This window comes from Mycteria americana, chromosome 12 (genome assembly GCF_035582795.1).
Source record: "Mycteria americana isolate JAX WOST 10 ecotype Jacksonville Zoo and Gardens chromosome 12, USCA_MyAme_1.0, whole genome shotgun sequence".
Classification (NCBI taxonomy): domain Eukaryota; kingdom Metazoa; phylum Chordata; class Aves; order Ciconiiformes; family Ciconiidae; genus Mycteria; species Mycteria americana.
In genome coordinates this window covers 4987690-5012298 of record NC_134376.1, presented here as the reverse complement: position 1 = coordinate 5012298, position 24609 = coordinate 4987690, and the positions used below count along the sequence as shown (strand labels likewise).

The 24609-nt window shown below is 41.5% G+C and overlaps 1 protein-coding gene across 1 annotated transcript in view; it reads left to right on the top strand.

The window, feature by feature from the left end:
* Positions 1 to 24609, top strand: part of FOXK1 (forkhead box K1) — a 55694-nt gene that overhangs the window by 9799 nt on the left and 21286 nt on the right. The window contains exon 2 of the mRNA XM_075515644.1: positions 16785 to 16982. Coding sequence (XP_075371759.1) covers positions 16785 to 16982 — 198 coding nt within the window. The remainder of the gene's footprint in view (positions 1 to 16784; positions 16983 to 24609) is intronic.

The window sequence follows — 24609 nt, the reverse complement described above, 5'->3', positions numbered from 1 at the left end:
ATGTTTCCCTAATTCTATACTATACTGAAGCAAAGGAAGGGGAGCATTAGAATATGCCAGTAATATGACAAGTTAGCTCTCTAAAATTTCCTGATTTAAAAATAATGAAACCACTGTGGCAGAAACTTACATATGTGCTATCGTTTTGAAAGAGTCCTTGTCATCTTAGTTCGTTAAAACTCCTTTCAAGGAAGAAACCCCTCAGCACAGTCATATATGCTGGCAGGATTTAAAATACCTTAATAATCTTGGGATTGTTTTACATTGTTTGCAATCTTAGCAGTGTCCTGCTAGGTGGTCTTTCACAAGCGAGTCCAGTACATCATCTTCTGAATCACAGTAAAATTATTTTCTTTTCCTCTTCTTTAGTAGGAAGGAAGGTTGTGCCTGGGATTCTCTTCTAACCTTTATTTTCAATGTCAGTATTTTGGAGGCTGCAGGTAGATTTCACTTTGTAGACATTTGTGTGAGAGATGCTCTGTGTTGCCCCAAATGTTTATTTGGCTGCGAGTCCAGAAGATGTCAGCTTTTAAAACATTTAAATTGCCCTCAGAGCTGCTTTTAAAACAGTAATCCTGGCTTCCTCTACTGGGTACTGAATGGATTGTGAAATGTCTTCAGAGGGAGTGGAACGGACTTGAGTGAACATTTTGCAAAGTCTGACTCCATATGGATCGTTTTTTTATAATGTACATAAATAGTACATTAGCTCTTCCAAATCACTTTCTAAATGAACTGAACAAACCTCAAAGGAAAATACATCATAGTCATGCTCTGCACGTTAGAGCCCTCTTAGAGTCTGATTGAATTCAAAGGTTAGTAACATCCCACACGCAAGCTTTTTCTGGCATATATATGTGGGAATTAGGATCTTTTCCTGAGCTTTACAGAGGTTATTTTGTTTTGCACAGCCTTTGCTAATGTGTTTACAGGTAGTTCCTTTGATTTGGAAGGGAAAGTCTTCTAGATGGCTTGTGAGACCTTTCAGGGAGATGGGCTGCTTCCTTGAAAGCAAACCCTACGATGATGAATGGCCCATTAGAAAAAAGTTGATGGCATTGCAAATGATATTTACATGAGAATTAAACTGTTCTAGTGTATCCAACAGAGGTGCTGAAACAAGTGCCTCTCTCTGATGGTTATTAGGAGATCTTATGAACTGATCTTTTCAGTTAGTTTTTCCTCCTTCTCCAGGGTATAAAAATTTCCTGAGGATCTGCATGCTTGTAGTAATAAAGGAAGAATCTTCCCAAGAAGATGGGAGGTAGGATGAAAATAGGGGTAGAATCGAAGTTGCATGTTGCCTGTGGCAGCCGCGGCCAGATTTCTGTGGTGAAAGGGGCAGGATCTGCGGCAAGCTGGAAATTCCCCAGCAGTTGAGCAAAGTTTTAAAATGCTTGCTGTTGAGTTAAGTATGGAAATGAATAACTGGTGCTACTTGTAGAGGCCAACTATGGCACTGCAAGTTAGTTCCATGCTGTCACTACATATTTAATTCTCACTGTACTGCTTAATTTCTTATTGAAAACAGAACTCTCTGTAGAAGCTGTTACAGGGAAGTTCCCCAGAGCGTGGGTGCAGGTGGGGCTTTTTTTGGCACCGAGGTAGGTGTTAATTGTGGTTTATGATTGAGGGAGAAGCATACTTAGTTGAGTGTTTCTGCCAAGATGAGCAAAGCAGGAAAATAGTTAATATTGACCTTTTTCATTTTAACCAAGATCAGCGTGAGCAGCAGAGGCTTGGAAAGCCTCTCAGAAGGGCTCTCGAATTTCGCAGAAGCAGGGAAGGAGTGAGAAATGCTGGTGGTGGCCATGCTCTGCTGAGTCACTTCTTGTGGTCTCTGCTGTGGTAGAATGAAGCCAGACTTAGGCTCTTATCTTAAGGTTTGTCTTGGAGGGGGGAAAAACTCAGCACATCATGAATGGGGGCTAGGCAGCCTTTTCTGGCGCAGAAACACTGTGGACAAATGTGTGTGTTACAGAGCTAGTAGTCACCATTTCTGTTACATCTCTGGAAAGCAAACTGAATGTCAGACTGTCTACTCACTGCCTGGTGCTGGCAGAACAGCCATGGTCCAGGGGTCCTGAAGCACTCGGGGGCTGCGTGTCATCACTGGAGCTGAGAGCTGTGGTTTGGCAGTACTCCCCTAGGACTGGGGAAAGTGGGATGTGAGAAGTCCTACAGGAAGGTGAGGTGCATCGTTACCTCTGAGCCCTTGGCAAGGGCTGAGCAAAACTTAGTCCTGATCCAAGACTGTATGCAGTGTCTGCCATTTCAGTCTTACAGTGGAAAGTTTGCCACGGCCGCATGAAGGATAGGTGTAGGACAAGGGTGGTGACAGCAGAATATAGAAAGAAGTATCATCCTACTTTGTTTCATACAAGTTGCCTTTTGTTGTGCAGTTGAATTAACGTAGTGGGACAGCAAGTTAGCATGGGGGTGGATGGAAGAACCTTGTTTGTCACTGGTGTATATTGTATTTTTTAATAGCATAAAACCTTGGCTGCTGTCAGGCACACACTTGAAGAATATTTATCTCCACAGAGTGCTTTTTTCTTTTAAGCTTCTGTTCCATTCCATAGTTCTGCCAATTTGATCTGAAATTTAGCTTTGGTTAATGGGTATTATCTGGTAGGGTTGGGATTTTGTTTTGATTTGGCTTTTTTTACTTTGAAACATCACATTGGGATCTAAAATGGAGCTGCTTTAAAACCCAACAGTAGGGTATGGTATGTGTGTGTTTTTCTGCCAATGTTGTCAGAGTGGCAACCATATAAAATTAATTTCTGTGTCCTCCAAATATGCCCCAAACTTAACTAAAGTGCCGTGCCAATGAAGAGTCTTCCAGGGTTTTGTGCAAATGCTGGCTTGAGACACATCTTCGCTCTCTGTCAAAGCAGGAGTGATAAGTATGATGTTGATTCTTCTAAGATGGACACTGGCTTAACAGGACTGAAATCCCCGCTTTCATGCAGCCTATTTTACAGTGGTCCGTAGAGGCCAAGAATGACTAGGAGGTGTTCACAGAAGTATTTGAACTAGGTTTGTAAGAGCTACTTATTCTGTCACCCAGTCTAAACAGCGATCCAGCCCCATGATGAATGCAGTTAAAATCCCACGAGAGGTCCTGTAGGTCCTAAAAATACATTTATCACATAAGCAAGGTGGGCTGCACTTGTGGAGAGAGACAATTGATCCTGCCCTGTGTTGATTTTCCTGGTGCTAGCATGTGTGGTAAGCAGGAGGAGAGGAGTTAATTTTAGCTTGATTAGCAACACAGAAGGGAGTCAAGATGACTGCATTGTAAATGGCAGTGGGATGAGATCAATGAGGGTAGTTTATTTCCATGTATCTAAGTGGGTGTTCTAAGCAATTTAATTTTTCTTTTTTTTGTTGGTTTTTAAGAGAACCAAGAATGTTAATGCATTTAGTCCTTGAAATCCTTCTGTGGTTGCAATTCTGGATACTTTAATGTTGTTGCATGGTGGTTATTTTAAATGAACACCAGGTGCTTGTGTTCTGTTCCTTAGCAGTTCCTTGTTTCTCTGCTCTGTTACCTGGTTCTATAGCAAGTGGTGAGTGATTCTTGGTACTGGACTCTCAGTTTTTCTCCTACTCACCTTTGTTTATATTCTGGAGCATATTCAAAACTGTTTATGATTAAACATTGCTCAAACAGCCAGGTTAAGATTTATTGACATAAAGAAGGCTGGGAGGAGGGAGTGGCTGGCTGGTCATCTGTGTCTACTTCCAGCTGATAGTGGTGTTATTGAAGTTGTACATGTGTCTGTGCAAAGGCTGTGGTGTGTCAGCCAGGCTGCTGTTCAAAAGCGTGGTGGCAAGGGAGTGATACATGGCAGCACAGTCTTTTTTCCTTTGTATGGTACAGTAAAAGCTCAAGCAAGGGAATATATATAGGTGATGCACTCCTTCCTCTTAAGCTTGGGGTTCTGAGCACATCCTGTGGCTCTTGAGCAGGGGACCACTATTTTTCTCTCAGTGGGAGAGGCTTGCACACCTCTGAGGAGAGAGATCAGGCTTTAAACATGCTAATAGGGTTATGACCTACAGGAGTTTTAAGCAGGGATCCTTTTAAAAAAGAAACATATCCTTTAAAAGACAGTGGTGTTGTATGGAAGGAAGGAGGTTCAAAATGGAAGGTTGGAAGATGAGCACTATTTAGGAAAATAAATTCAAATGAAAATACAGAAATATCGGAGTTAGAAAGAGGGTAAGTTCATTAAAAAACACCCATCTTCTCTGAAGCGGAAAGAATTTGTTTCCTGGCCCCTCTTAGCTATGTATAAACCAGAGGTGTTAAATAGCTATTTAGCTTTTGAAGGAGTCTATATGTAGCATGTTGGGGTTTTTTTTGTTTATTTTAAAATCAGATTTTGATAATTTCCAGGCTTTAGAAAAAAACCCTTAAAATGCAATGCTGACAATGTACTAAAAAACCTAACAGACTGATCAGCCTAATCCCTTTTCCATGGAAAGGGATTTTTGCAGTTAAAGACTTGATAATGAGTGAGATATACACAAATGTTGCAGATAATTTACATTTTCTCTGAAGATCAAATATTTATTGGCTGGTGAAGAAATGGTTAAGATAGGATCTAGACCTCTACAGGCTAGAATACCTGATTAGAGCAGCAGTGGTACACAGGCTGTTGTGTGTTATATAGAGTCTCTTAAATATCGTTATTTTTATGTATACAACCACACGCACAACAACATAACATAATAGGCTTGCTGTGTGTTACAGATGATATCAGGCATCTGCAGTGCTGATAGTGAAACTTTCTGGTGCTGGCAGCCAACCTCATTTAAATGAAAGCATCATCTGCTCTTTGTGCCAGCCCACTTCTTCGGTGGCAAACTTTCATATCAAGTTTTTGATGTCAGGCCACTTGTTCTAACACTTAAAACACCTCCCTATTCCCAAGCTTCAAAATAAATGGCAGCTTTATGGTTAATTTTAGACTTTAAGGACAGCTTACTAAATGTTCTCCACAGGTAGCTAGCTATTGACATCCCTGGGAATGCAACTGCAAAGTTTTTTTCCACTGTTGTTATACTGAGAGGCATGATAAATGAGATGGACTTTAACTGACTGGCAGAATGCTGTTTGGTTAAGATGTAGCTTACCATATGACACACAGAAAAAAGTTCACTGTATCTTAACAGTTTGCTCAGAGACATGAAGTTGTTTATACTAAGGACTACACAGGGAAACAGAGCAGCATCTGTAATGGTGTGGTAGAAGTGGGGCCAGAATTAACCCTTGGGAGACTTTAATAAAAAAAAAATCTGACAAAGAAAAACCCCAACCAATATTGATTAAAAGATAGATGTCACTGATGCTGCAGATTAATTTATATTGATGTAAAATCATCTGATTTTTGTGGGTGTAGGTAAGACCTTCTAGGCTCAGATGTTTAGCACACTGGCAGACTTGAGTTAGATCTTGCGATGCTTCAGACTGGCTGTACTCCGTGTAATGTGCCCATGTGCTGCTGAAGTGGAGCTTGCTTGTTTTTAAAGGAATAGGAGCACTCCGGAAGAGAAGAGGAATTTGTCTTCTGATAGCAAGCTCTGTGCCTGGCACTCCTGGTTTGGAGTGAATGGCATATTTTGAAGCTGACTCCCATGTTTTGAAATGTGAAACTAAGTGAGGTACAATTATAGCACCACTTCTTTGTTTCTCTGTGCCTGGTGGATGGGCACCAAGTAACTACCATGTTGTCTTAGCATACATACTTAACAAGGTGGTCTTTGTGGTGGGCTTTAACAGAGTCCCTGACTCAAGTACCAAAAATCTGCCTTAATGGTATCTGTTATAAAAGCCAGTTAATGATATTCTTTTGATTATACCAAGGCTTGGTTTCTGAGATCATCTGACATACTTATAATCTGTCTGGAAATAATTGTCAGGATTTTTCTGGATTTATTTTAACATAAGTGTTTATAGGTGGGGTTTTCTCTGTTTTAAATAGATAAGTGAATTCATCCCTAGTCAGGTGTGGATTGACCAGTGTTCCACTGGGTTTGTAAATAAGTAGTGATAATGATGGTATTTCAAGAATATTCTTCAGCTTTTTTTGCAGGTATTGAAGTGAATGAAGACACACTATTAGCTGGCTTACAGTGGTTTCTGCTGGAAAAGTTTCAGAAAGGTTGTTTTTGAAACTGCACGTTCCTGGCTCTTTGCACTCTGATAGCTTTCTGTAGGAGACTGGAGCAGCTTCTGGTAGGTTTTTTGGCATTGGACTGAGCAGGATTACTGTAAGACCTATCCTGCAAAGCTGGGGATAGTGGAATCTGGAGAAGACCCACCCATAATGTGAACTTCCCAGGCAGGGTGGTGACGCTAGAGGAAACCTCCTACCATTCCTGCTGGCTCTCCATTAGCTGATTGAAACACCCTTCTCAGCAGTTTCGGTGGTATTCTTTCCTGCTCTTCCATGAGATGCTGTTTTGATACTCTGAATTTATTCCCTGACCTTGTTGTGGTATTTCATTACGGAAAAAATGGCAACTACAATATCTTATGTGTTAGTTTTTCCTTTCCTGTGCTGTGCTTTACTCCTCAAAGAGGGGAATCCGGAAGTGAAGCTGTGCTTGACGTCTCAAATAATTTTTGAAGGGTAAAATCAGAACATTATTAAAGAGATGTAAGGGATATAAAAATAAAAATACAGCTTTTGATTCTTCACTGCTAATTCTTCAGTGTGGAACAGCCTTGAATGTTCTCACTTGAACAAAAAATTAACTGTCACTGTTTGTGTCTGTGGTGTTGCTCAATTTATCAGTTTGCTCTGTGACAGCAATTAAAAGGCTTGCTAGATAAGAAATTGTAGGGATGATGTGTAGAATAAAATGATTGTTGAAGTTTTACAGCATGGTATCATAGCGCAAACTCTCCTGAAGCTTTTGCTTTCAACATTGAGTTGTTGGACCCTCAAAAAAAAAAGTGCTTGTCTTCTCCTGTGCACTTTTAAAGAAGATATATATGAACCAAACCAGCATTTTGATGTTCTTTGGGTTGGGCTTCTGGTATCTCTTTCCCTTTTTAGCCTCCCTGATCAGCCTAGGGGTGTTTATGCTCTTCCCCCTCCACCACCTGCTTGGCTCCGTTTCACTTGCTGCCTTTTCCCGGGATGGGCAGTGGCCGAGACCTTGCAGTTCGTCAGCACGGCAAGGTGGGATGTCTGCAGAGACTGGAGGGACTGAAGCAACAAAAATAACTTCTGCATATGTCTGTGTGTGCATGGTGCTGGCAGGGAGAGGAATCCCAGAGTTCGCCCAAACTTTCCTGTGAACATTGCTGTCTTCGAAGGAGTTTGCTAAAATACCTATTTGAAAATCTGCCTGTGTGTGGAAATGTTTCTCAGTATGTTTGAACCTTGATGAAATGGCATAAAGGGAAGCCCTGTGCAACTGAGCTGAATAGAAACATTCATTACAGCTAATTTACTCGGTGCTTTTAAGAGACATAGCTATTCATAAGTTGTGGTTTTGCCTGATGCTGCTGGTAGTGTTTGTTTCAAATAGATACACTTGCCTGCACACGCTCTTTGCCCATCTGAAATCTTGTCTGGCTGTGTTGGAAACCTCATTTTAAACATGGTAATGTGCAGTGTTAGGCAAATCACAGTGTAACCTACGGTGCCTTCTCATTAAGGGGAAAAAATCCTTTACTGTGTGTTCAGATCCAGCTAAACAGCAGCAAGGAGCATAAGGAGAAGGTCTTGTCTGTGACAAAGAGAAATGGCAATTTTAATTTTTTCTGAAGCATTGTCCTTGTTCAGCCATCTTACTGCGCTTGCTTTTCTCAAGGACAATCAGTGAATAAACTCTGGAAGCACGAAGGTACTAAAAAGCACTTACTTTGCAGCATGCAGAGCTTGTGTATCCCATCTGAGATGACCACAAACCCGCTCCTGCAGACGTGACCTGCCGGTTGCTATGGGAGAATTGCCATGGGTACGGGGCTGCAGGAAGCACTTGTTGGAACGCAGAAAACATTTTTCGGTCTTTGTTTGGTCCTCTTGTGTACGGCTGAGTGACTTTGGGTTTGAAATAATTAAGCTGATAAAAAAAAAATTGTGACTTTTCTGTTTCAGGAACTTTTGAAAATTTCCAGCCTCAGAGCATCAGCGTGGTGGTTGATGTGATTTACCTGATAAAGACCAAAGCTTTTCTGAAAATGAATGAATTGCCTTTCATTTTCTGAAAGGAGAAGTCAGTGTTTGGATCATGTGATGCTTCCATCTGAGTCTGTGGTTACATGCTCTGTTTTCTTATAATCTGTCATAAATCTGCAACATTTCTGCTGGTACCTCTTCCTTTCCTTCCTCCCCTTGATATTTGTCCCCTCTGCCTCCTCTGTGTTGGTGCTTGTGTCGCCATGGAAGGCAAGATTAGGGAACTGATCTGCCTGACAACTTACTCCAACAAAAAAAAGAAATTAATTATTATTTCAGCTACCTGGTTTGACTTGCTGTGCAGTTGTTTGGATGGTACTATTGGCATGAGGGTGACATTGAGAGGGAATGGCTGGGGGGAAGGGATGATGGTGGGGGTAAAGGAAATGCCTCTGACAGCAGAGAAACAGGTTTAGATCATGTTAAAATAAATCTACATGAGATTGAGTGGCATAATTGATAACTCTTTGGGGAGAAGATGATTTGTAAGGCAGAAGAAGCCAGTGGGCCATCCATGTGAGCTGCAGAACTTTAGCCAGCTGTCCAGTTACTCATCCCAGCAAGTCCAGGGTGACCATGGAAAGAGGAGGATTTCCAGCTAACTCAGATGCATTTCAGGAGAAGGATAGAAAATCCTTCCAGTAATCTGGAATTATAGGCTAGTTGCTACTAATTCCACTGGATCAGGTATGAGGAATTCCAGTGTGAGTTTGTCTTTACTAAAACCAGGTTTACATTAGCTCTAGTACAGGAATGATACCGAAGAAGTAGTTAATGCCAGGGACCCCAGTACACTGAAGCTGAGCTACTTGTGCATCTCGTGTAACAAAGCAAGGGAATTAGTTCCTGGTACTTTTTCTGGAAAAAGTTCCCAACAGAAGAAAATTAAAATTCATGAAGCAGGAGTAAGACCACTCTCTTGAATTCATCTAATTATTTCAAACCTGTACTCACTTACATATGCACACAGACAATTTTAGTTCAGTCCCAGCTGATGTATGTACTTCTTTGTATATCTGTAATGTTAAGCATGACAGTATATATTAGATTGTGTTGCAAAGCATGCAAGGCAAGTGATTTGTGAGCTCAGGGTAACTGTGAGGTTAGAAACCAGTCCTCCTGATCTAAACTCATGTTGTGACTTACAGAATAATTATGACCAACCATTTCAATGGGTTGCTCTGTCTTTTCAGCAGTGATGGAGATTGCTATACTCCTTTATTTACAGATAATCTCAGTGCTTTCTAAATCTAGTTTTCCTTCAGTTATGCTAAAAAAACTAATGGTGACTTTTATAGCTTTTCCTCTAATTAAACAATAGTGGATAATACCAGAGGTGTTTTTGCAGGGAGCTCTGCAGTTTATTTCCTTGTCCTGCTGCTGTCTGGCCACGTGCTTGTCTTGCCTGTCTTCAGATAGGGTTGATTCATTCCAGGAAGAACAAATGTGGATTCTGGGCTTCACCATATACTTGCAGACCCTTTGCTTATCTCTTCTTGAATGCAACAAATGATTTTACCGTTACAGATCTTTCTCTGATGTGTGTTTGATAAAGGACTTTATGGGTAGGCCTTCAATAGGATTTCTGTGTTAAATCTGATCAGATCAGTAGAGCAATTGAAAGGGAAATAGCAAATGCTGAAAACTCATAACTTTAAGACTGTGGTAACCTCCAAAATGAACCAAGCACTCTTAAACACCTGGCAGTTCTGCTGCCTATGTCCCCTAGCCTAAAGAGATGTGTAAAGAAAAGAATTACAATGGCTCTTAAATTGCCATGGTGATAGGTACATGCTTGTTTAGTAATGTGTATTTAGACTTAAGAGAATAAAATGTATCTGTCTTTGTTCCTCCAGAACTCTTTCTGTAGTCTCAGTGCAATTAACTTTTTCATTTGGAATGCAGATAGCACTAGCCAAGTGGATGATATAACTGGTTTCTTATTGGTATTGCTTACAAAGTGTTATTTAGGGAAAAAAAATTCTAGGGTAGGGAGTAGAACAGGAAACATTGGATGATTTTATTATTATGATTTTATTATTATTATTTTATTATAAAGGAGGGGTGAATAGTACCTAATCTCCTGTGACAGCTCAGACAGCTTTCGGAGCTTGTTGTATGGTTTTGACATTCATTCAAACTAATATTCATTTTAATTCACTTGTGATTGAAAGGTGGTTTTGTTACTCATGTTTTTGCCCATCTTGCTGCTTCAGACAGCTGTAGCTCCAGTAAAATAATCATTTTGAGCACAATACTTCTGATGATTATTCCCATCGGGGAGTAAGGGTCTAGTTTATTTTTATGAAGATGGAGAAAATTGATTTGGTTATTTTACTTACTGAAATGAGGGAAACCCTTCTAAATATTTTGCAACTGAAGTGTTTTGGTTTGTGCTGGGTAATGCAGTGAGGCTTGCTGTGGAAAAGCCGAAGTTCTGAAGAGCGTCGCTCTCCTTGGGCAGAGTGCAGCATCACAAAGCAACAAAACTTGGTCAATAAATGTTCCGGACTCAGCTGTTTTGCGGTGGTCACAGCAATTATCAGAGCCTTGTTTTTGAAGAAATGTGAATCTGAGGTAGTTGTTCTTGTCTCAGTTTGTTTATCTCTCCATGGGCAGACCTTCAGGGCTTAGATATATGTTTAGTTAAGTGAAGCACACTCTTATCTTTTTCTAACCAAATTTAGTGTGATATTGGGTGCACTGGTGCCTAAACTTTCCCAGTGAGTCTTTTATGTCGTCCAAGGCACCTCCTTTCAGACTGCTTCAAAGTATTATGGGAATAGGGAGTGGATTTATGACTTAATGGGAACTTGATTTTCTTCATAGATGCAGGCATGTGGTTCTTCCCTTAGCTGATTACAGAAGATGAAGAAAATTAGTTACAGGAGGTAATTGGGACACTTCTCTGTAACAGCTGCTACATACAGTACCAGCACACTGATCATGGCCTGAAATTTTGGTATATACCCTACAGGTTGACTGAAAGGGTGAGAAGTATCTGCCTTGCCCTCTGGCAAAATCACATCAAGTACCTTGAAATAACTGGTAATGATAATATCTTGACAAAGATGACTGATGGTAAATTCTCACTTGAGCTGAGAAACCCAACATGTTTTTGGAACTTTGTGCATGGGAATAATACCGTATTCTTCTGGGTAAATTATATGTAATTGACACAAAGAAAAAAATGGTTTCAGAGAAGTTACAGGAGACAGAGTAACAGCTGTTGTGTGGGGCTTGTTTGGGATTTTTTTTCTCTTTTACAAGGGTTTTTGTGGCCATCCTTGGTCAAACTTTAGCTAGTAATGACATAGTTCTGTTTTATCACAACACGTGCTGCTGTAATTAGAGCTCTGGCTCTCCGTATTTGCTGAATCCAAGGAATTTACTGATTGTAGAGATAACTGCCTCATCCTTAAGAGCTGGGCTACTGTCCCCTCACATCATGGCAGAGTAGAAGATTTAGATACTGAGAGTCAGTGGTGTGGTAACAGTATCTGCAAGTTTAAAACAAAAAGTGGCAGTTGCAGCACAAGGAGACGATCATGCTTAGCTAACTTTTGTGAATGAAACCCCAGGACTGTTGCTACTGTTCTGATTCAAATTGTGAAGTGTGTTATTTTTAACAAAGCATTTTATAAAATGTTGTCGCTCAACCTGCATCTCGGCACTGTTTGTAAAACAGATGCTACTGGTGCATTTATACCTGCAACATTCAGGAATAACAGGATTTCATAAATTATGGCAAGATAAAGTAGACAAAGATAGTACCAACTTCTTGATGACAACTGATGTGTAACAGTCTTCCAACTTACTTTTCTGGTTATTTCTTTTGCATAATAAACTGGAATGATGTTTATATATGACACAACATATGATAATATATGTTTATATGTATTACATAATATATAAAAATATCATTCCAGGTTTTATATATACATTTTTGCATATGTATATTTTTACGTATATTTTACCTTGGCTTTTTTCATGATTTGTCTTCTCCATTTTGTCACTGTGCTTTTCCATGGTGTAAATGTAAAAACATAAATCCAGCACGATTTCTTGTCTCCTTTTAAAATCTCTTTAGCCTTTTCTTGCTCTTACGCAGCAGATCTTAGCAGAAGTCATTTGGTGTTGAACAGCACTCAGGGTGCTCTAACAAAGAAATCGGTGACTGTAATAGCTTCTATTGAACCTGGTAACTATGTTTTGGCAAATGCATCTCCGTTTTCTTTGCATCTGTGAGCAAAAGGTGCTTTGAGGAGGGGGAGAATGTCTGGTTTTGAGTCATGCAGGGTATGGAGGAGTGTTTTATTGGGTTTTTTACCTAACCATTTTTCCTGAAGTCTGCCTTGGGGGTGACTGTTTATGTAAAGTCCAGTGTTTCCTAGCACTTTATTTTCAGACCTTACGTAGATGAAATGCTTGTGGTCACTGTCACTGGTTCACCACATGAAAGGATGCTTAATAGCATGGGTGCTGTGTTGTCAGCATGAGGAGCTCGTCCAGGAAACTATTGGAAAATCTGTCTTAGTTAAAACAAACAAAATTCTAGCAACAACTTTTGTATCACTGTAACCATGTGTGGCATGTGCACTCTTCCTCCTTCCCTTGGTCTCCAATGTATATATAGCATCCATTCAGTGAGTGCTATGGAGTCTGTGAACTCAAGCATGCAGCAGGGAGCCAGCAATCCATTTTCTTTTGACTTTCTCCTGGCTGTAATCTCATAAGGCAAGAATTGTTTCTATGTAGTTTACAGAGGTTGGGGGGGAGGGAAGGGAGGTGTTTGTGTGTTTTGAGTTTCAACACAAACTAAAAAAAGCTTTCTATTCTCACTGCCTTACAAGGCATCCTAGAGAAATAGGAATCCTTTCCCACAAGGAATTGAGATGTGTGCAACATACTATAACTGTGTGTGAATACAATATATATACATGGTTTATATGGCCAGGGACTGGAGGATGTACCTGTCTGTACTAGGTTATTGAGTAAAACTCAACAGTTCTGGAATTGAAGCAGGTTGCTTCCTGCCTGTACCAAGACCAAGAGACTTTGCAGACTGTTAATTTACCCTTCTGTAATCAGCTGGAAATTTCAGTGGCACTTAAGAGTTGCCTCTTGGGCATCCTTGGAAATACCAGTTAACTTCATTATGCTTTTTATGTTGAGTCTAATTTGTGCTTTCAGATTGATCTTTTTCTCATGATGGAAATGTTAAGCAGTTAGTAGTAATTGCTATGCATCTTTGATAGGAATCATGCAATATGGATCAAATAATGTAACTCAGTTTAAATAACTTGAAATACAATCGGTAATCTTAAGGAATGCATACTCAGTTCAGCTTGGGCTGTCTGTCTTGTCCTGCTCATCTTCTGTACAAGTGTAATTCTCATAGGCTTAAATCCTGCACTAACGTGCCTCACTCCTAAATAGGACTACCCGATATAATTTGAGTTTATCCTCTTTTGGTCAGAAAGAGGGTAATTAAGGGAACAATTAGAAAAGCTCATTAAAACTGCATTCAGGTTCAGTGTAATGAAAAGTGAGCTTCCTGTGACAAGATGATTCAGAAATCATGCTTTTCTGATTTCTCATTGGCACGGTTCCCCAGTATTAGTGTGTGTATGCTGATTTGAAGCAGTGACTTGGGCTGTGCTGTTGTCACTGTTTGCATTACTGTGGTGGTTGTGATAGAGACTGGAACAATAACGTTAATCCCAGGCACCTTCTCACCCCTGAGGGAGGGGAGGAGTTCGTCAGGAATTTACACTGTATTTTGCATTGCATTACCATTCCTTGGGTCCCAGGTTTTTACAGCAGTTAAAAGCATATAGGCTCTGCCAATGAATTACCCCTACCTTGGCTTTGCAGGCAGTGCCCATGCTGGAAACCAGCACAGATGAGGCTGCAGGAGCCTTTTAAAGCTGTGAGCACCCTTGCATATATCTGCGCTCTGATTTTTCTGGAACTGGTTCCTTACAAAATGGCCACGTACGTGCTAGCGAGCATAATGTGCGAAAGCTAGTTGTATGTCCTAGGTTCTGCTTCAGTGGATTGGGAAGCCTGTCTTTCTAAAAATGAAATCACAGCAGCCAACAAATTGCTTGCTTGTGTAGTCAGCCCAGCCTCTCTGATTCTCTTCCCTCGTTCTAGTCTGAGATTGTGGGTAAGTCACGCGGCTGGATCGGATAGCTTTGGGGAGGCTCTCAAGGAACAAGTAATGTTAGATGGGCCTTCTCAGCACACATTTAGTGGGTTAGACTTCATATTTCAGTTTGACTCACGATTGTGGAAAAGTAAGAGTTAGCTTTTGTTAAGATTGCCCATAGTCGCAGACCAATGGGACTGCCTCACAGTGTTTTGGGTGCAGGTATCAACTTCTTATCTAACATTGTAACAGCATCAGTAAGTGTAGTATTGTTGAGGAGATAGTTGCACCATCACCTGGAATCAGTAATGTGTAGGAGATGTGGATCTTGAATTACTGGGTCCTTCTGAAAAGGAAGACTTAAGTGGCAGTGGAACAGAGCTGCTTACTGCTATGAAGCTGCAGTGGGGATCTTCTGGCCTCTACAGTGCTGCAAAACCGCCTTAGGGCTCTGTGCAGTCAGACCTGTTGAGGTCAGCAGCAGGTTGGGATTGCACTGAACACTGTTAAACAAGGACTGATTTGTCCTTGACTCAGATGTTGAAAAATGCTGAGCACCTGGCATTACAGCAGAGAATTCCATTGCTCTGTGAAAGAAAGCTCAGCTTTTCCTCAGTAAGGGCTTGAGAAATGATGAAGCTTTACTCATAACTAGTATTGAGCCTTAGTCCATGTGATGCTCATTGCAAATTTGTGTATTCTCTGCTTTTTTCCTATAAGGAAATCCATGTAGCAGTACAAAAGTTTAACATCCAGAGCACTGGTTCAACAGTCTTGTTCCAGGTTCGTATCAGTAAGCTGTGTGCCTGCTGCTGGCAGACTTTGCAAGGCACGGACACTCTGCTGTTTTGAATTGTGTGTTTGTGTTGAGTCTGCAGGGAGCCATGTTTAGAAGGGTTAGATAAACACGATTAGGCTGCATTGCCAGCAATGATGCTCTTATTTAATGCATTAATGAATGCAGGTGGCAGGACCTCTGAAGTGAATTAAATGCAATGCAAACTCCTGCTGTATGTAGCAGAGCCATTGTGAGTCGAAGCTGCTGAATGCTGAGCCAGCTCATTTGAGAGATGAGGTGGGAGATGGGAATGAGCTTCCTATGCCTGAATGATAATTTTGCACTCTTCACAGCAGGTTTCTGAACGTTACCTTACAGCAGAACTAGCTTGTGTGGAAGAACCAAGAGCAAGAGAGTATGTTTTCAGAGCTGTGATGGGATGTTTCTCTGCATTTCTATCGATAGCAGCATTAAGATAAGGTGGTCGCAAATGCGGATTTACTTGCCTGCCACCTTGTTCTGTTACCTGGCAGGATTCAATAATGCATTTGTTAAAAGAATTACATACAGCCTATACCAGCACTTACAGTGCTGGAACAACACTGCTAGAGCCCCTTCATTTCCTTCTATAGGCAAGATGCTGGAAGCCAGCACAATTACTGTGCTCTGCTGGCCTTTCCCACGGTGAAACCTGGTTTTTATTTCCTGCTGCTTTAACCTTGCTATCAGTGAAATGATCCCTGGAAAGCTTGTATTGATTGCACATTATTGTCTAATTAAAGTGCAATAAGAAGAATTGCAGAACACTCGCTCTTACAGCCCTGTGCCTATGGTAGACACTATAAATTAGAAAGCTTTCTGTTCAAATATGGAAAATGTCAGTGCTTATTTCCTTTTGAATTTCCCAGCATCTCCTGAAGGCTACAGTTGTAGATGTATGATTTATTTTTTTTTTCCCTAAATAACAATTAGAAAGAAGTGTTATTTAGAAAAGAAATGAGGCCCTATAGGCTTGCAGGGGCCCTGATCCTGTTAGCTATAACCCATGCTGTCTAAAAGGGAGGCACTTCTAAATGAATGTATTTTAATCTGAAACCTGCTAGATGATCCTTTAGCATCATGTGCAGAGATATAAATGGGTATTAGTTATACAATATGTAGAGGCCAGTCTTTAAATAGTGCTGACTGGTCTTACCTGGAGGCTGTTTGTTCCTCTGTCTGGACTTTATGGTTCTTTTGCTCCATGTTGCTTGTGGTTTGATACTTTCTAGTAACTTGTATCTTTGAGTTATGTGCATGGAGCTGATAAAAGATAAATTCTAGTCTTGATATAGCAGGAACTTGAGAGTATGTCATTGTAGTTCTGCATCTTGCTTAGTCATTGATTGAATATAGGGCCTTGGGGAAATTGCTTAACTTACCCAAACTTCAGCTTGCATGTAATCACTAGGTGATGCGCTATGACAGATATACAGAGACTTGTGAAAGATCAGTAATTCTGCCCAGGACTCTGGGCAGAAAGATGTGATAGAGAATGGTGGACTTCTATGCTATGAATGAATGATTTGCCAATTGCATACAAAAACACTTAAAGGTGTTTTAGTATCATGTGTGAAATTGACTTTTCCCTTTCTTTCCCTTACAGATGTACTTTCAGATTCCCTAGCACGGTTATAAAGATCCAGTTCACATCTTTATACCATAAAGAGGAAGCAAAAGAGGAAGCCTCATCACCTCCCCTTCGGCCACTTTATCCTCAAATATCGCCTCTGAAGATCCACATCCCGGAGCCGGATCTCCGGAGCGTGGTCAGTCCCCTCCCGTCCCCCACAGGCACTATCAGGTAAGATGTTAACTATGCAGAGTGTGCTCTCTGGAAAAGGTGTTCTCCACCAGCAGTCTGTCAGCCCTGTGTTTTGTCTGGTATACTTGGTAAATGAAATACCCCATTAAAAAAAACCAACTTGTTGAATATCTGCTGTTCAAAATTATGGAGGACTGTTAAAAACTGTTATGGTGGATAGAAGTAGGGCACAAGGGTTTTGTTTAAGAGCTCAAAGGGTTGGGGGGGGGGGAAACTTGAGTCTCAGTTTCACACTATAGAGTTACTAGTCTATCTTTGGCAGTGGAATTAGAAATATCTATCAAGAGCTACCTATATGCATGGAGAAAAGAAAGCAGACAAATATTTTCTATGTTAGGACTGCCTGTTTTATTTTTATCTCAATAATAATCTGTTGTTGCTGGGTGGTGCTGGTGTTATCTGAAGTTAGGGACAAGGGTGGCCATTGGCACGTGGTTTCCCGGGAATAGAAGGAAATGGGGGTAGGATGCTGACCATGTACTGAGGGGCTGTAGCAATCTGAATGTACATCTGTGCGAGTATCCTGTTTTGTAAATTATCTAATTCATGAATGTGCAATAGAAGTAACCTGAACATCAAGTTACTGTCTGGAATATTTTCTTTCCTTCCTTCTCAGCAGAGTTGATGTTACGGAGTTGCAGGAATCTTTTTTTAACATTAAAGCTGTTACTTGAAGTATAATATACTTAATAAAGTAAAGTAGACTCATAGTATAGGATGATGTATTAGAGTTTTAAAAAGTGCAGGCCTCAGAATAGCAAGAGTGTACCTGGTAATAGTAATAGCCTTTGGTTTGTTTTCTTGTCTGTACATTTGTAAAAAGGTATAATACACTAACATCTTCTGACAGTTAGCACTAATTCAGTGAGTAGTATTCAAATTTACGTAGCTGAGAACAACTTCAGTGTCACAATGAAGCCAGTTTGATTTTGCATAGATCTGGAGGCGCTTGCTTGTTTGGGTTTTTCCCCTGGTCTTGCAGAGCTGCACAGATGTGCAGTGCAGATATTCTAGAAAGAGGGGGCTGGAGGTAGCTGTGGTTTTAGTCCTCTGTTCAGGCACTGCTTTTAGTTTATGTTTAACCTTCTCCTTTTAGATGAAGCTTGTTGCTGGGAGGGGAGGGGGATGGTTTCTTTGCCAACATATGGTAGTTAGTTTCCATTCAGTCATCTTGCGCAAAGCAGCACAGTGTGGTTTGTGTTACTAACAGAGGCTGTATCTTTTGACTTTGGCATATGCCTGCAACTGATATTTGACTCTCTGAGAATGTTTCTTTTGCATAAGGAGAAAGTGGAAATAGTAGTGTTGAATTGTGCTCAGCCCCTAACGGAGTGTTTACTAAGGATGATTAATGATTGCATCCATTTGTCTTGAGCAGAAGCTAATCCAGCCAAGTCTTCAGAAAACCTCAAAAGACATCTGAGGTTTCACTTGCCAAACCCCTTTCGTTTCCGAGTTCCTCTTACATAGGAGGGGCTGACACGTTTGTAAACATCCCTGCTCAGCCCCTTCAACCTTCCCCTCTCCCCCAGCAGGGTCTTGCAGCTCTCGTACCCTGTGGGCCAGGCTTTGGGAAGTGATTTAGGTGTTTCTGCCCGAGAAAGGGAAGGCTTTTTGGGGAGCGTGTAGCTATGCATTCTGGCCATCTGTCTTTCAGGGGCAGCTCTCTGCTATCTTGGTGACTTGAACAGTGGTGGGTGAGGCTGTGGCACAGTGTCCTCTCCCCCTTCCCAAGGGCAGGTCTGGGAGGGCTGGTGGGGGCTCAGCGTGGGACCCACACCCCTCTTCCATCGCTGGCTTTGGGAGGTGGTTGCATGAGCTGGGCTCTCCTCCTCCTCCTCCTCCCTCTCCCCCTTCTAGTATTTACTTTCCTAATTTGGTGCGTTTGCCTCGCTCCTCCCTGATTGGCCCATGGAAAATTATTGCAGTTTGGATATCCTGGGCAGGGTGAAATTTCCTTTTTGGAAAGCGGCTCCTGGCCCCCTTTTCCTGCCTCCGCCCTGGTGTGGGGCAGGGGCTGTACCTGCGCTCCCACTGCCAGATCCAGCCCAGCCCTCCTGACCCCCGGCCCTGCTCTGCCTCTGTTTACATTGCAGCTTGCTTCCCTGCAGGTTCCCCCTGCAAGCTTCTGGGTTTTTTCCAGCCTATTTATTTTCCCCTCTGCAAAGTGCACTGCCTAGAGAGGGAATGAGCTTTAGTTAAACAGAACCAAACCTGCCACCCTCAGCAGCTTTGCCAAGCAAGGTTCCTGCTTATTCCTAGGGAGAAATGTGTCCACTGTTTTCTTAGCTAGGTGTTTTATCTCCAGGAGGGGCCATTTGTAGATGTGTTTTGAATGCTGTTGTACAGCTTTAAGGGAAAATGTTGGTTGGCAGCATGCTGTGAGGCTTACACACAGGCATGGCTTATTTCTTCCTGTTTTGAGTTCAAAATTCTTCTTAAAAAAAGTCAGACTTGCATTTTCCAAAAAGGAAAAGGCCAATGTGGCTGAGAAATTGGTAGACGCAGCCTGCCATTTTACACACCATAAGAAAGGGCAGAGTAGCACCAAATCTCTTCTCCATAGATTCAAGGCATTGAAAAGCTGTGTGAAAACCATGTGTAGTTTGGTTAAATTCAGCTGTGCCTGTTGGGAGATATAACTGATTCACAATTTCAGGAGTTAAGGGACAGTCTTTTGGTACGTGGCTTTAAGATTCTGCAGCTTGCATTTGGAGGATACTCTTTGGGTGACACTGGTGACACGAAGTTCTTCACCTATGCTACAAACACTTGCCTTTGGCCAAAACACTTGGCTTTTGCTGCAAGTCCATGTTATCTACATGAATGTGACTCCATATACGTGTTGCAGTCTAGTCCCCAGAGTGGCTTGTGCTTGGATTATAAAACAGATCCACAGAGACAAGGTGTGATGTAGGAGCCTCTTCCTGGTCTCAGTCATGCTGAGTTGGAGTTTGGATATATAGTGATAGTTTTCCTTTTATTATCTTCCAGTTGGTGTTAATGACCCTGTAGTAGTAACTTAACTCAGTTTTCCAAATAGCATCTCTCTCCAGCACTGCCCCTCAGGGTCGGGGTTTTTTAGTATTTATGAAAATGAAATTATTTCTCTGTACATGCTTCTCTATTCTAAACAGAAGTTATGTTCTCACTGATATACCTATATATTTTAAAAAGCTACAATAAAGAAATACTAAATGCTGTACTATGGAGGTCAGTATCGTTATTCATATTTTACAGCTGCTACTTCTGGCTTAGCTCTGCACCAGAATGGCTGTGGGCTTGAACACTTTGTCTTGTACTTGTTTGTTTTTTCACTGCAAGGGCATGGATAGTTAGCTCACACACAGTCTTTATCAGTAAAAAAAAAAAAAAATTCTTTGACACGTAGGAGGAGGAGCCCTTAGAGCCCTGTGAGAACCACTGCTTGAGAAGTGTTTGGTGAAGTTCTGTGATAATAGCTAAACTGGTACATACTTGTGTGTGGACCCAAATTTGTATTTTAATTGTCATACTTAATGTGCCTGCCCATGTTCGGCCATTGCTAGAAGAGTCGATACCTAGTTTACAATGAAATTAATGGTATGAATAATGAAAGATCATCTGGTATCCTTCTGCATCTTTTGTTTTATAAGCCTGATTAGTAAACCAGAAGATGTGAGCTGAATTGCCATGGTTTCATAAGCTATATCCTTTAAACCTTACTTCCTTTTTTCCTTATTTCCTTTATTTCCAATAGGCAAAACTAGTTCAGTAACATGTTGCATGCTCTGATAGTGGATTACTCAGAGGCCTGCACTCCAGGAACTGCAGTTATCTTGGCTTAGCCACCAACTTGTTTTGTGGCCTTTAACGGGTCATTTAAATTCATTGTCTGATTTTTATGCATGTATAGTGTACTTACTACTTTCCAAGAGTGTGTAGCAGATAATTTATGTATTGAGCTTTTATTCTGTAGAGCATGACAGAAGAGTGTGTGTGTGCCATGTTATAGTAGACGTGCAAATGCTGGCTATGCTTTGAGTCAGACTTGGCTTGGAAAAAGGGAGTGCTTTTTAACAGGCTCTGGGACAGCCGTACAACACTGTTTCAGAACACTTGGGATTTAATCTGAACTTGCACATTTCCTCTAAAGGTGTGTAGTGGGAAGCTGAATGAACCCTGGCTTCAGTGGATGCATTCACTCACTGGAACCGGATGCAGAAATATTGCCTGCTCCATTTCATTCAGGCTTTCCTTCTTCCTATAGCACTATTAGCCATTTAACTGAAAAGCTGGTGAAGAGCTCCAAGGCAGGTTTTTTGCAGGCTCTTTTGCATTGTCTCAGTTATCCATTACTTCCTGCATTTGGGCAGAATATACAGCTCGGGCAACTCCCACAATTGGACAGACTGGTGATTATTTTTAATCACCCTTGTCTCCAAACCACAAGCCAACTAGTGTGGTGCATATACATCACATAAGAAAAGCAACAATCTATACTGGGCTTGGGAGTTCCTACGCATGTTTATTTCAGATAATGGACCATGTGCTAGAGGAGATGGGCCAAGCCATGTGCTGGAGGAAAGGCTGCAGATGTCACCAGCTACATGAGCACTTCCTCTTCCCCTGCTCAGTATAAAGTGTTCACTGAATCCACGGTCGGAGTGAGCTCACTTCCTTTTGAAGAGGGGAACTGCTGGAGCACAGACAAGTAATAAGAATTTCAACTTTTGCGGATAGCTAACTTTCTCCCACTGTGGCTTGTTCGAGAGCTTTGTTTTTCTTCAGTGTTAAGCAGGCAGAGTAGCTCTCAGATTTCTCCTTTCACATCAAAATCCAGCTTGGTTTGGCAGTCTCACCACTTGTGATTTGTTTCTGAAACATGCAACGTGCAAGGACTTGCCTTTCTTTGAGTTACGATTTTGGGGCTAGGCCGGGGAAGAAGAGGGCGGCAGAGGATTCTCACCCATTATTGCTGATTGGTGTATTGTGGAAATGCTTGTTTTGCAAGCCGAAGTGCTGTACTTTGACCTGATTCTTGCTTATTGCACATAAAAAGCGTCCCTGTATCTTTTGGTGCCCCTTTTTGCAGGCTCATGAAATGGAATATAGGGGTAGCCTGAGGTTTGTGGCATTTCTGTAACCATAGTCCTTGTGTGCAGGGCAGCACACCTCCAATTTGCATTTCAGGAGGAGACAGTGGAAGATTTTAAGAAACAGGGATTCTCCCTTTGTACTCAATAGGGGCTTAAAAAAATTGCCTATTCAGACAGGAATCTGTATATTGGCAGTGTTGCCAAGGTTGTAACTCTTATCACTGCTGTGTCTCTTGTACCTGCTTCACAAGTGTGCACTTAAGCATTTTTCAAAGGCGCTGCCCATGTGCATACCATATCCTAAACCACAAAGTTGAAGAGATGGGTTTTTTCCTCTTTAGCAATGCAGATTCCAAGTCAGGTGAACAATTTTATGTGGGATCCCAGGTAATCTTTCCTCTTTGTCATAGAGAGGATAGGTGCTTTATCTGCATACCTGGCTTAAATTAAGCCTCTATGGCTTGATCCCTACAGATACCTTTCCTGCAGAAAAGAATGAAATTAAGTAATAGCGCAACTTTCCTGCATTCACGTACTGCCTCTCCTTCTGGGGAAATTGGCACTGGAGTTTGGGAGTGTTTCTGTTCCCAGCTTGTTCATAGACTTCTAATATGACTAGAAATATATCATTTAACCCCTTGCTGCTTCATTTTTACACCCCACCCCCAACCCCCCACCCCCCAAATGTGGCTAGTGTTGAGAGAGTCTGGAGACTTTTACATAAGAATCTCTCTCTATGTGCTCAGGCAACAGATCTCTATAGCCCAGTATTCTGCCTCAGATGGGTATCCTCGGGGTAATATAAGAACACAGAAAATAAACAGTAATGCTAACTTATGTGCAGTCTGCCTCCACCATTTTCTTGGATCATGGGCTGCCTCGGAGCAGGGACTTCCTGACCATCTGTCTAATAAATCCCCTGATGCATTCCCTGTCTTCCTCCTTTCCCCAAGAACTTGTATAATGGCCTTTTGCATTCACATACTGTTAACATCAGCCCTGTCTTAACAGTATGTCGTTCCACAGTGTAACTACAAACATGGAAGCACTTTCTCTTGTTCTGGACACGCTGCTTGGTTTCATTTTGTGTTCACCATCTCTTCTATTGGAAGAGGCCAGGAGCTGAACAGCTCCTCTTGGCTTTGTTTTTATAGACTCTGTCACCTTGCACCTCAGCCTCTGTCTTAAACTATTTTTCCTGTGTGGAATCCATTCCATATCTCTAATCATCCTAGTTATCCCCGTCAGTACCTTCTCTGAATCTGCTATATCCTTCTTTTTTTGAAATGAGAAGAGACAAGTAACACACAACGTTCTGGGTGTGGACACACCATGCACATAGTGGTACATCCTTGTTTTGCACTCTGATTCTTTAGTTAAAGCAAACTGACATTGGATATTCCAGTAAGTTGTATGTATTCTCCAATAGCTGGCATTTAAAGATTTAATTGTTGCTAGAAAGTGCTGTGAACTTAAGAGGCTAGATTCTTGTTGGCAGGAGTTGAAAGTGAATTGTGATGCTACAAGACCTGTTATGTTCTCAATAGCCAGAAGTTAAGTTCTGTGTTTAAAAGGCATTCTGCCAGTTACACAGGCAATTGATTGTATTGCAGACACTGGGTTCAGCCCTAATCTTTCTGGACTTCCAGCTGAAGAAGGGTTAAGTACTAAATGGAAACCATGCTGCAAAGGACCGAGGTGATTCAGCACGTGGTTGTAGTCTGATTCTAAAGCTGAGTCTCAGCATGGTATTTGGGGAACTGCGGCTCAATGGCTGCCTGCAGTCAGTGTTTCAAGTTGAGATGCTGAATCCTCGGATATCAAAGATCTCTGGGACTTGGGGTATTAACCATGATGCCATGGGATTAAGACTGTGGGTACCTGCAGCTGGCTTGCTTACATGCTCTGTGTGTCTTCAATGGTATAAAACATTTGCTTCCTCTCCAAAATGCCCTCTTCTGTAACAGACACAAGCTTAACCCAAATTAGCTTGGATTGCTTGTAAGCTAAGATTGCCTGCATGGATGGTAGGCATGGATCACAGCAGTAAGTTAGGCTGTCTGAGAGCTGGGTGAAATTGCAAACCTAGCTGTGCTTTTCTCAGTAAAAGGTTATAGTATCAAAATGGATCAAGTTATTGCCAAGTATTGATGCAATATTAGTATCCACCAAATCATAATCACTGTCCCCGTGGTTGATTGTTGTTTTATAGCACAAACAGGTGTTTGTAGGGAAAAAGCTTTTTGTTCCGTAATATTTTTAAAGGGGGCGTGAGTGCATGCAAGCGTCCCCGGCCAGCCCCAGCTCTGGGTGGCGAGGAGAATTCCAGGAACTCCAGGAAACTGATGTCACTGCATTGTGTTTGCTTGTTTTCTTTTGACTGCACTAATGTTTAATTTTAACTTTAACCCTCAGAGGGGTATTTTTAGTAAAACTGTTTCTTCACTCCTTCTGTCCCATGTTGGCAGGGGGTGGGGGGGGGACAGGTTATGCCTCCTTGTTTTTTCCAGTAGTCAGCTCTTTCTCCC